Source organism: Aulonocara sp. 'chitande type north' Nkhata Bay, linkage group LG13 (assembly GCF_057382095.1).
Source record: "Aulonocara sp. 'chitande type north' Nkhata Bay isolate Kocher_YH1m ecotype deep benthic linkage group LG13, A_spYH_male_GT1.1, whole genome shotgun sequence".
NCBI lineage: Eukaryota > Metazoa > Chordata > Actinopteri > Cichliformes > Cichlidae > Aulonocara > Aulonocara sp. 'chitande type north' Nkhata Bay.
The window spans coordinates 19,845,385-19,856,836 of NC_141356.1; the positions used below are offsets into that span (position 1 = coordinate 19,845,385).

Below are 11,452 nucleotides of genomic sequence, written 5' to 3' on the forward strand. Positions count from 1 at the left end.
TGGTCTCTGTGTGCCATACTAATATGAAGGAGCAGTATGCCCGCTCAGTATACTTCAGCATGCCCAGGCCTGCAGCAAGCCTCCTGAAGCCATTAGAGTGTGAGTGTGTGTGTGTGTGTGTGTGTGTGTGTGTGTGTGTGTGTGTGTGTGTGTGTGTGTGTGTGTGTGTAAGAAATGGCGCCCCAGAGTCACGGAGTTGTGTAAGGGAGATGGTGTCACTGCAATAGCCACTCTTCTTTTTGGGTTCATAGTGTTTTTGAGCATGAGTTTTTCAGCACGATGAACATTTTTTTTAAGCTGATGTGGGTCTATTTTTAGCAGAGGACACACACACACACAGGCCTCTCAGCCACAGCACTTTTGATGCGCTGTCCCCTTGAGGCAGGTATAGGCCGGAGCCTTACCTTCACATCACTCACCTGCAGTACGAAGATAGAAGGAGAAAGAGGGGATGAAGGTAGAGAAGCTTTTACATTATTTACTGAAAACCAGGGTAGTTAAGTGATTGCTGGATTTTATAAACAGAGTAGAGGGAGGAGAGTTGCAAGGAGAGGGAAAGGTGAAGAGTCACAGAGTTGAGAAGTTTCTACAAATAAAAGCGCAGCTCCCGACGCTGGTCTTCATCCTCTCCGAATGTATAGAGGTTTGCATTTTCCGGCAGCCCGTTTCCAAAAAGAAATGTTTCAGTTTTATTTCTTTTTATTTCTAAATGCTTTGAACTTCGTCAGAATGTAGCCAAATAAGCCAACATGTGGACAAACCTTTAGAGGAAATAAGATATTTTTAATTAGGGTGCTCTGACCCCCTCGAAACTGTTTGAAACGCGTGCCAGGATCTCCCTCTCCCTCTCTGTAGTGAGCACGGCGATTTATTGGCATTAATTACTACATTAATAAGCAAACGTACATTGTAAGGAGCTGGCGTAATCTGCAGAAAAGCTCTCACCTTCTCCCCCTCCCAAAAACACCCACCACAACACTTTGTCTGGATCAAAACACTGATTAATTAGCCAGGAACAGAGGCAAAGAACGGAAGTGCGTGTTTGGGGAATGTGCTACAAATCCCTTATTTGTGTATTAATGGGGATTTAAAGATGAAACGAGACAACCTGGTTGGAGACTGGAGACTATTTAGACGGACCCAGGAGGGCTCCAGTGCCGCTTACTTTAAGAAAGAGGCGAGATACAAAACACGCCTTACGGTGTAAGGCTGCATCAGGTGAGCAGGTGTTGGGATGTTTGTTGCTGAATGGTCTGCCTTTGCTTTCTCTTTGCAGGAGTCCTTTAAGTTTTATGCAGACAAGCTGAGAGCTGCCAAAGCCCAGGCGACAGCGGAGGAATAAAGATTAATCATCCTCTCCTCATACCTCATTGCAAATCCCACAATTTTCTTCCTTTCTTTCTTTCTTTTTTTTATATGAGTTGTTCAATCTGAAATGTTGAGTGTTGTAACTTTTGGATGCTGAGATTCTGTCCACTGCGGTATCAATACTGTTGAACATGTTGCTAATGTACAGAAGTATTTATGCTAATAAACAATGGTAGGAACCCAGACCGAGTGCGTGAGGTTTTTGTGCAATTTAAAAAGAAATTCTTTTCAAAATACCCAGCCCACCTTGGGTGATGTTTTATGTCTTAATCGGGTGCAGCTCAGGGGACAAAATGCATTTACTCAAGAACAACCGTTTTCAAGGTAGTGCATCTTTTACTTTACAGAATAAAGTTATACCCACAAAACTTATAAATTCTTCAACATGTTTCAGGTGGATCTCCAAAACGACTGGAGCCATGTGTTGCATGAGCAATACATCACCAACGCTCAAGTTTCTGACTTGAGCTTTTTGAGGGCCTCTGCACAAGTTAAACACATAATTAAATGTAATACCTGTTTTAAAGCATGTGTAAAAACACATGAGTGAATAGGTTTTGTATTTGTCATATACCCTACATTATAATCTATGTACCCAAGCAACAATGTGAAGCTGAAGAAATGTGAAGACATGAAATGAATGGATGGATATATGACTAATTTTGAGTCAAAGGTCATAATTAATCTAATGTTGGGCTTTTTCCTCCTTTTTTATGTAAGGTCATTTCCAGCGGCAGGCTAGAAACAAAAACAATTTGGAAATTTATGTTATTAAAGGTCCTTTTCAAAGAAGTGTTGAAGCTCGCAAATATATTAGTGTATGTTTGACTGTTTTTGCAATATTAAAATATAAATAAAATATGTGTTGGTTTTTGTCTTTTGCCCTTCTCCCCCGTCCCTCTTCTCAGCTGTTTCTCTTTCCCTCTTTCTTTCTCCGCTTCTTTCCCCCAGTCAAGTCTGTCCCGTATTCAGTAAGTGAAAATAAAATAAAAAATAAAAGGTGAATCAAATGGACCATTACGGCAAGGCTGGGATGGTCAGTTTGGTAAAGTAAATCCGTTGGGCATCTTTCTTTGCCTTTAGACAACAATTCTGATGGCAAAAGAGCCAAACGGGACAGGCCAAAAAAAAAAAAAAAAAAAAATTAAAATTATATTTCAAACACTGAAATGCTTGTTTTGGTCTTAAGTTTAAGGTGTGGCTTACATACTATATTTTCAGTGTTCGTGCACTGAAGGTTCCAGGTTTTCCCATCGCACATAATTAGCTACCATATGTTTGTGAATTGAGAAATCTAGCAGGGCCAGGTCTGTAAGTCTGAATTTTGAGTGAGCATAGAAAAATTTTGACTTTCATTGTCGTGTGTGAAGAAAGCTTAGGTATCAATAACAACCAGCTTGTGCAAGGTCAAGGGCACATACCGGGGTCCTGACCTGTTTTTTTTTTTCCTCCCTTTTTTTGTTCAAGTGATTGGCAACCCCACAATTAGTGTACCTGTGACAGTCTTGAAGCCATGAAACAATAAAATAGGCTCAAACATGCCATCCTACACAGTCTGCTCAGAAAGCTGCATGTGTAGATACATTTTCATGCAAGACATGTAGCCATTGATCTGATCTGGGAGACATTTTGCTTGACTGATAGATGACCTTATGCTGTCTAACCCCAGCTCTCTGCAGCTCTCCTCTAATCGACATTGAACTCTGTGCTGGCCTCAGATATTCCCTAGATATTAATGTAATGCAATGCCCGCAGCCCTCTCAGAGCCAGGCCTTAGATAACACTCACTGGTTTTTCCCCAAGAAGATTGCGGGTTTGTTAAGGTCAGCGGAGCTCATTTGGAAAACAAATTAAGGTACAGAAGAAGGAACTTCTGATGTAAACCAGCATGTTTTCTAAGTTATGCTGATATATAAACTTAATATCCCCCTAATATTTCTGCATAAAGGAGCATTGTGTGTTGCCAAAATAGCCGTGATGCGAAGGATGATACACACAAAAAAAGAAAGAAAAATTACACTTCCAGTTTAATTTTCAAGCAGCTGCAGAGCTCCAGTGAACTCCATCGTGTAAGTGAATGTGAAGGCTGAGGATGAGTGCACAAACCAAACATAAATACGCAGAAGTGAGGCATTTTGAGACGATACTTTACTAATTTGGGCTCAAACCACGTTAGAAAAAAGATTTAAGAGGCTTTTGCACCAGTGCAAAAACTCACAGCTTACATAGCATTCAGTCTACACAAGAAGTTTTTTCCGAGTGTGAGTTGGCCTACTAAATTTCTCTTGGTCATCTTTCTTCAGTGCTCAGTATTCTGTCTTAATAATATGCTTAATAACTTCACATATACAAAAAAAAAAGATAACGCTGAGAATATCGAAAATGGAACAAGCAAAAGCTGCAGATTGATATCTGCTAAAGTAGCGCTCTAATCATCTGCCATGCCTGGGAAAAAGAGGGCGAACGAGAGAAAAGTTCATTATTTTCAAATCAATGTTACGACAGTCCTCTGCTGCCATCCAGCAGCAGGCAGCGGCACTGCGACTCCAAACTGTTTCATCACCACGCTCAACTTTTTCTTCTGTAAATCTTTTTCTGTTGGCAGATTAAAACCGTAAACGATGGAAGCATTTTGAAATATTTCAGATGAGTAAATATAGTATTTTATGAATATTTTTCCCATTACACAGGTAAAGTTTATGATGCTGAAATTACAAAAATCTAAACATTTTAATCATGCATGCATTTTACTTTTATAGCATTTGAATTAAATGTCTAAAGAGGAATAAAATGGAAAGTTTGGTATCGAAACCAGCCGAACTAGAACCTCCCTTCCACTTATGCAAAATAAAAACCCTGATGATGTCAGAGGGCGTTTGGTTTTTCTCAGTTTTGTTCACCAGTCTTGACTGGACTTCTGCTTGATGAATTTTAGGGACAGGAAATAGAGCACCATGAAGCCCAGACAGACTCCAAGTAGGACCAAGTAGCAAGAGTACAGCGGGTACTGGTTCATGTGCAGGGCCTCCACCACCTGAATGACGTACAGAAAGGATTAGAGGAGAAAAATGTTCACCAAATGGATTTGTCCATTAAAGTAAGAATTAGCAGGTCCTTAAAAACATTAACAGTCCTGATAACTCTCTTATGGTCTGATTTGTTTAGTCCTATAAATCTTAAAGATTTAATATCTGTACAGATAATAGCAAACCTAACAGTAATGTGTAAACAAATCATAACTTGAGTTGAAATGATAGTGTTTAACTCACGTGTATGCCATCAACATTGATAGACATGTTTGCAATGGTGACGGAATAATCGTTGCCTCTGAACTGCACCTGCAGCATGCCCTCAAAACCCCAGCGCATGAATGAGGCATAAGAGAGCCATGATGCCACTGTGGAGACAAAAAACATGAACAAACATTAAATGCTGACCAGCTCATTTTTCTTTCCGAAGCTGTCGCCTGCTGTTTACGGTTTATAACGCAAATAATTCCTCACCAAGCCACAAATTCTCCAGGTTGATAACATAGCCTGCAGTCAAGTAGAAGACGGTGAACAAAGAATTGCCCATGAAGGCAGAAGTCTGCAGGGTGGGAAGCAAAGCAGCTACAAACAGAGCCATGGCCCGGCTGCAGTAAACCATCAGCCACACTAACAAGAAGTTCAGAAGGAAACGGTCTGGCGCCTTGTTAAGTCCTGCCAGCCAATAGATGGGCAGACCATAGACTAATGTGAACACACAGTGTTCTGGTAACTCCCCCAAAACCTGAAAATGGAGAAAAAGCATATATTCAAAAATACACGACAGTCAAGAATGCATAAAACATACTTGTAGTACTATTCAGCATACAGTGACTCCAGCATGGAACAAGACTGGCCCCTGCTGGAGATTCAGTTTTATCACTGGACTTTACCTTGGCAAAGAAGTAAGAGGTCACAGAGTACATGCCGTCCTGCAACTCGTGGTAAAGCATGGCTCTCTCTGTGTGACCTGCAGAGAGCATTCAGTCTAACGACACTCAGTTCACAATACATGCAGTAGGATCAGCTTCATGAGCTGTATTTAGCCTCAGCCAGGCAGTTTGTTTTTTTCTTAAAAACTAAGATGTCAAAGAGTTGTATTAGGTTAGGGCATGAATATATAGCACAATGTCTCTCTACATAAATGTTATGATACTGGATAAAATGCAGTTTCAGAGATTTTTTTTAATTTTCTCTCTGCAGTTAGAGTCACAGTATTTAATTCTAAGTGAGCCTGGCATAATTTTTCTATCTTTTGGTGTCTTCTGACCTTGACCTGAATTAAACTTGACTTTTTATGGTTATGGCTAGACACCTCTACACTGTACATGTGGCTGGATGTCATAAAGTTCAGGGTTAAAGAACACAAATCTGTCTGATAACTCTGATAATCTTTCCATTCTGAACCATCCTACCTTTACCTGCTCTGTTAAAGTGTTCATCATTAATTCAAAGAATAGAATAGAATAGAATAGAATAGAATAGCCCTTTCGTCATTGCGCATGTACAATGAAATTGTGGACATCTGCAAATGACTGCAAATGTAGAGGTCACAACTTGAAATGCCTTCAGTGATTTTTGCTTTATTTTAAACAGATAATTTTTTTATGATACTTATTACATGTGAACATTTATAACATAAAACACTTAAATAATTTAAAGTAAATGCATAGAGAAATCAAAACACAACCTCAGTGAGACTTATTACTGGCTTTATCCTTTCAAACTGCTTTATTACTCACATTTAGCTATGACGTCCAGCACCACAGCAAATGGGGTGAGAGCTCCGATCATGTAGAGAAGAGACACGGTGTCCTGAATGGACAGGCGGGTTTCTCCTGCCCCGTAGTAGAGAGAGCCGACCAGCAGCGACATGAGGAGGGCCTCGAAGCCGTGAACTAATAGGGTGACCAGGTCTCTGAAGTCATTATACATGTGACGCCTGATGAACAAGAGGAGAGAGGTCAGTGTTCATATTCAGTCACATAGATTTGAGTGCTCCAAAACATTCATGCTCGTACTTGATGAGGGTGTTAAACTGGTGTAGTTTGCCTGGCAGTCTGTTTTCATGCCTGGAAATAGTTATTACTTCATCTTCTTTTCTCTTGCTTGGCTGCTGAGGGCTGCTGTGTGTGGGAAAAAAGAGTAATGGATGGGTTAGTCTGGGTTTTAAAGGTTTGGTCCACAGCTTAAGCATGACCATAAAGGAGTTTTAAGCATCTACAACAGGTAATCACAAAAAACAGTAAATCCCTATATATGGAAAGCTGTAAGCAGAGATATTGTGGTGTTATTTCTTACAAAAAATACAGAAAATCTTATGCTTTATTAGAAAAATGCTGGTTCATTATCACTACTTACTGTTTAAATAAAATTTTAAAAAAGCCAAACTTTCACACAAAAACATGATCACCTGTCGGTTTGCGCTACATCAGTCCCAGCGGCTTTCCACATGTGGTCGTCAGTATCACGAACCTTTTCCATGAACTGCTCAGCCAGAACTCTGGCCCTCTCCAAACACTCGGCTTCTCGCTCTGGACTGCGCCGGTCTATACTGATCAGATCAACTGGATACACACACACACACACACACACACACACACATAAAAGACACAGGACACCAACAACATGAGGCTTAAATAGGTTTAAAAGAATGAAAAACACAAAGAGATGTAGTATTTATCATTAAGATGAAAACAAATGCTTCTTTTGCAAAATTAGTGGTAAATTGTTGGGTCCCAGCTTTCCTTAAGTTACCAGTGAGCATGGGGTTGGTAAGAATATGTTATTGCATGCTGGGAAGAAGCACTTAATTCTCTTTTGACACACTTACTAACCATAGTAGTCAGAGGGGTTGCAGTATCGTGGGCAGGGGTGTCCCAGAGCAGTGAAGTAAGGCACCATCTCACGAGCTGCACCGCAGTAAACAGCTGAACCTGAAGACATCAGGACGACGAGGTCGAAGAGCTGAAAGATATCTGATCGAGGCTGGTGGACTGAAAGCAGGACCAGACGATTTCCCCGAGCCAGACGGGACAGTGTGATCACCAAGTTATGAGCGGTAAAGCTGTCTAAACCTGATGTGGGTTCATCCAGGATCAAAATACCTGAGAGGGGAAATAGACCAATCTATCACCTCTGTTAAACCCTGTTCTTTATATAACAGATCTTAACAGTATGAGCTCGAAAATAATAGAGGAATCATGATTGTTAAAGTCAGTAATTAGTCAAATGTGTTTGTTATTCACAGGAAGAAGTGTTACACTCGTGTCACTTCCCAGTAGTTTATAGATGTTCAGAAACGGTATGAAATACCCTGTTTAGAGCTGAAACATTTAAAACTCGCATAAACACAAAGGTTAAAAATGTTATATCTATAGTAACTTTAGAAGTTGCAATAAAAACAACATATATGACACTGATTACACTCAGATGCTAAATGGAAAGGAGGCACTGGAGGTGGGTTGCAAAGTGGCGTATAGAGGACACAATTAAAATAGTGTGCCATATATAAAAGCTGCTGCTTGGATTGGGACTTCAGTTTGAGTCATTGCCCTGTCTTAACAACATAAATGACAGTTCAGGGGACCACATTAATTAATCTCTGTGTTAATATCTCTCACCGGGGTTCCAGAGAAGCTGGACAGCTATGCTGACTCTCCTCCTCTCTCCACCAGAAACCCCTCTGATGTAGTTGTTTCCCACCCTGGTGTGTGCACACTGCCGCAACCGCAGCTCTGCGATAACATCATCCACCTGTGACAGACAGCAACCAGAGACACTGTTAGTCATTGTTATCTGGACACATACAAGCATTCTTATCATTTAACATGTGTTTGTTCAACAAAAACTCTGAAGAGTTTAAAAGGGCATGCCTTAACGAGAATGTGATAAACATGCTGACAACGGCTCTATTATAAAATGGATAAACAAGAACCTGCCAGTCCAAACAATCATGCAAATACTGTTATGGAAATAGTTTGAGTCCCATTTATTGACCAGTCTTAATCTTACCCTCTGGTCCCTTTGAGCCTGTGTGAAGTGAGTGGGCAACCTCAGTTTGGCAACAAAGGAGAGAGTCTCTCGGACGGTGAGGTGAGGAAGAAGCCGATCGTCTTGGCGGACGTGAGCGATGCTTTTCTTGACGAGCTGGGGCGTGTTGTGCTTCCCATTAATTAGAATCTCACCGGACTTCATGATGCCTCCTTCATCCCGACAAGTTATTATGTCCAGCAGAGACGTTTTACCACAACCTGAAAACATATTGAATTCAAGACATTCTCATCTTTGCTTATGTTCAAAAAAACAAACCATAAGCAATATAGAACCGGAGAAATGCATCTATGAGTCTTCCAAATTAGCAGATTTTCTACTTATTTTTACTTAACACACATTTATTCTTCAAGAAAATGCAGTTTTTTCTTTACTGTTCTGGTGGAACAACGCATATCTATTACTTTATTTAATAAAGCAACACTTCAAATCTTTGTGCATCACCTGAGCTGCCAATAAGGGCCAGCATCTGTCCGCTGTGGACAGTGAGGCTCAGCTTGTTGATGGCTGTCTGCTTATTTCCTTTAATTTCCCACGGCATTTTGAACTCTGACAGCCTCTCGTACCACGGGATCTGAGCTGCTGTATCCACCTGTGAACATAAACACATGTACACGATGAACACCTGCAGCATGTATACACATGAACCAGTCAGGAGCTTGAGAAAACTCATGTAAGATAAGAGCAGGTGACCTATAGTTACCTCATAGCAAAGGTTTTTGACCTCCAGCACATTGCAGCCTCCGCTGTAGGTGAAGTAGAGACTGCTGTCCTCCTCAGATGAGAATAACTCTCTGTCTTGATGCTGTTAATGCGAAGCAAGCAAGTCAATAAGTTTCATACAGACCAGGATACATGTACTAAATGTTTTTATATATATAGACCTATATATACCTTATAAACTATGAGAAACAAGATGTTCTTATTTCAAAGTTTCAAATCAGAATTACAGATATGCTGATTTTACACCACAAAATTGGGTTTAGTTAGTAACAACAAACAGTACAGTAGATAATAAACCTGTGGCCACACATTAGTTGGATGTGATTAGAAAATGTGATTTTGTCTTTTGTCATTTAGTCTTTTATGGAAAAAAATTGTTACACGCATTAACTTGTGTGTTTGATTGTCTACCTGCGTGTGTCTGTTTGTACTGTATGTGCAAATATCTGCCTGTGTGACCAGAGTCCAATTTCAAATAAACCCAATAGTTCAGTTGCAGAAGAAAAAAAATACAAATGTTCAAATTGAGATTAACAGCATCCTGCCACTTAATCTAGTTTACATGGTGTAGATTATAACATACAGTTCTGTTTTAAAATTAACGACTTTTTTAGCCACACATCAAATTTGATCATTTATCACTCATGGAAGCTTCTATAAAATAATAATGTACTGGCTGAAAAAAACAAATACATATTTGGTTTTTTTTACTGATTTTTTTTCATTGTATAGCAAAACGAGGTCGGACATCAGATAGATGTGAAAATGTGAGTCGTGAATGTAATAAAACAAAGAACGCAATTAATACATTTACAACCAAATTAAGCCATTAAACAAATGAGTGAAAAATAATTTGATATTTTACTGAATGTATAAATTAATGAGACACTTAACTGGGCACGATCAAAAATATGTTACAAATCCTGATTTGAACACTGGAAGGAAAAAGGACCTGGATTTCAGTGCTGTAACTGGGAAAGCTTGGTCTGAAACTGGTAAAAGCTGCTGGCAAGCAAACAACTTGGGTTTGCTGGGGTTAGCATATTTAAGCAGTGAGTCTGCGTTGCCTTCTTAACAGAAGTTTATGCATTTCTGGCCATTTGATAGAAAACATTTTTTTATGCTTGAGTAAACGAAACCCAGCAGTGGACATGTTATAGCTAAGCAATAATAACTGAACAGGAAGCCAGTGTAATGACACCAGGAAAGGCAAAAGGTACCAGGTGTGATCGTGACCTTAGTGCCTACCAGACTTCATGTACTGAAGCAGTCTACTCTGGACTTAATGAGTTAAATAATTTTACAAATAACGTTAAATGGTTCATTTGGGTTCTCATTGCATAAACATCCAGATTTCAGAGCATTCTGGTCGCATTTTTAAGGATATTTATCTCGACAAAATGCATCATAGAGTTTGGAAATGTTGTCACTGCTGATCCCGCCGTTGCAACCAGAACATGCCCGATGCAGAAACTGACATAGGAGAAAAACAGAGCTTGCTAAACCATCTATCCATCCATGTGTTTTTCCAACCAATTATCCAATTCAACATTTCCTATTTGAAATTACAGTTTTTTTTCTAAATTAATTTGCACTTAAGTGCATTCAGGGAAAAATTCCAGTTTTTCAGCAAAATGTTAAAATGATATATTAGGAAATCAATCAAATTCTTTTCTATAGATAAATAAGTTTGTTTTTTTTTAAGAAAAAACAAAAAACCCACGTAAAGTAAAGTTTCTAGTACTGGTTGAGCACACTAGTGATCATAAATTGATTTAGGTTACTTCAGATTAGTTAATAAAATCCCATGTTATACTCAGTCAAAGAGAGGAGTTTAATGGCTGGTAGGGCTATAAATAAAGTAAAACAGCACAAAGTTAAGACCTGGATTGGTCATTTTCTTTAGGAGAGCTAAGATTTGCATATTTTGACCTGACAAACCTGTGAGTAGTCGTTTGTGTGTATAAGGTCACTGCCATTGTCCATGGTTAAAATTTGCAGGTTAGAGAGGTCAATACTCCTCTTTTCCTCTTCTGTTAGGGTCTTTATTTTCCTCTCTGTCTGCTGCTTTGTGTCTCCAGTTGTTCACGTCCTCCTGAAGATCTTCTCCCTTCTAGTTCACAATTCTTTCTTCTTGAAGCATCCGAGTTCATGTCATGTCAGTTCGCCCTCTGCTTTATCCTGTCAGTCACAGCTTTTTTGGGAAGCAGCCGACAATACGAGGACTGAGTCCACACTGAAGGGCTGTGAACTGACTTAGCATGTGTGCTTTTTGTCTTCAT

The 11,452-nt window shown here is 39.6% G+C and overlaps 2 protein-coding genes across 3 annotated transcripts in view; one reads left to right on the top strand and one right to left on the bottom strand.

Annotated features, from left to right (window-relative positions):
• Positions 1 to 1,553, top strand: part of lrpprc (leucine-rich pentatricopeptide repeat containing) — a 59,841-nt gene extending 58,288 nt beyond the window's left edge. Inside the window, exon 38 of the mRNA XM_086259046.1 lies at positions 1,277 to 1,553. Coding sequence (XP_086115172.1) covers positions 1,277 to 1,342 — 66 coding nt within the window. The 3' untranslated portion in view covers positions 1,343 to 1,553. The remainder of the gene's footprint in view (positions 1 to 1,276) is intronic.
• A 1,941-nt stretch (positions 1,554 to 3,494) lies between these two features.
• Positions 3,495 to 11,401, bottom strand: abcg8 (ATP-binding cassette, sub-family G (WHITE), member 8). Of its 2 annotated transcripts, none has more exons than XM_086259062.1 (13): positions 11,112 to 11,401; positions 9,151 to 9,252; positions 8,892 to 9,039; positions 8,409 to 8,647; positions 8,018 to 8,150; positions 7,232 to 7,501; positions 6,808 to 6,961; positions 6,416 to 6,517; positions 6,137 to 6,336; positions 5,288 to 5,364; positions 4,872 to 5,139; positions 4,638 to 4,765; positions 3,495 to 4,402 (listed from the first exon to the last, which is right to left on the bottom strand). In XM_086259062.1, the coding sequence occupies exons 1-13, from the start codon at positions 11,154 to 11,156 to the stop codon at positions 4,265 to 4,267; spliced, it is 2,004 nt and encodes a 667-aa protein (XP_086115188.1). In that variant the 5' UTR covers positions 11,157 to 11,401; the 3' UTR covers positions 3,495 to 4,264. The 2 variants fall into 2 exon arrangements, with proteins under 2 accessions (XP_086115188.1, XP_086115187.1); XM_086259061.1 differs by having other exon boundaries at positions 6,416 to 6,520.
• Between the last annotated feature and the right edge of the window lie 51 nt (positions 11,402 to 11,452).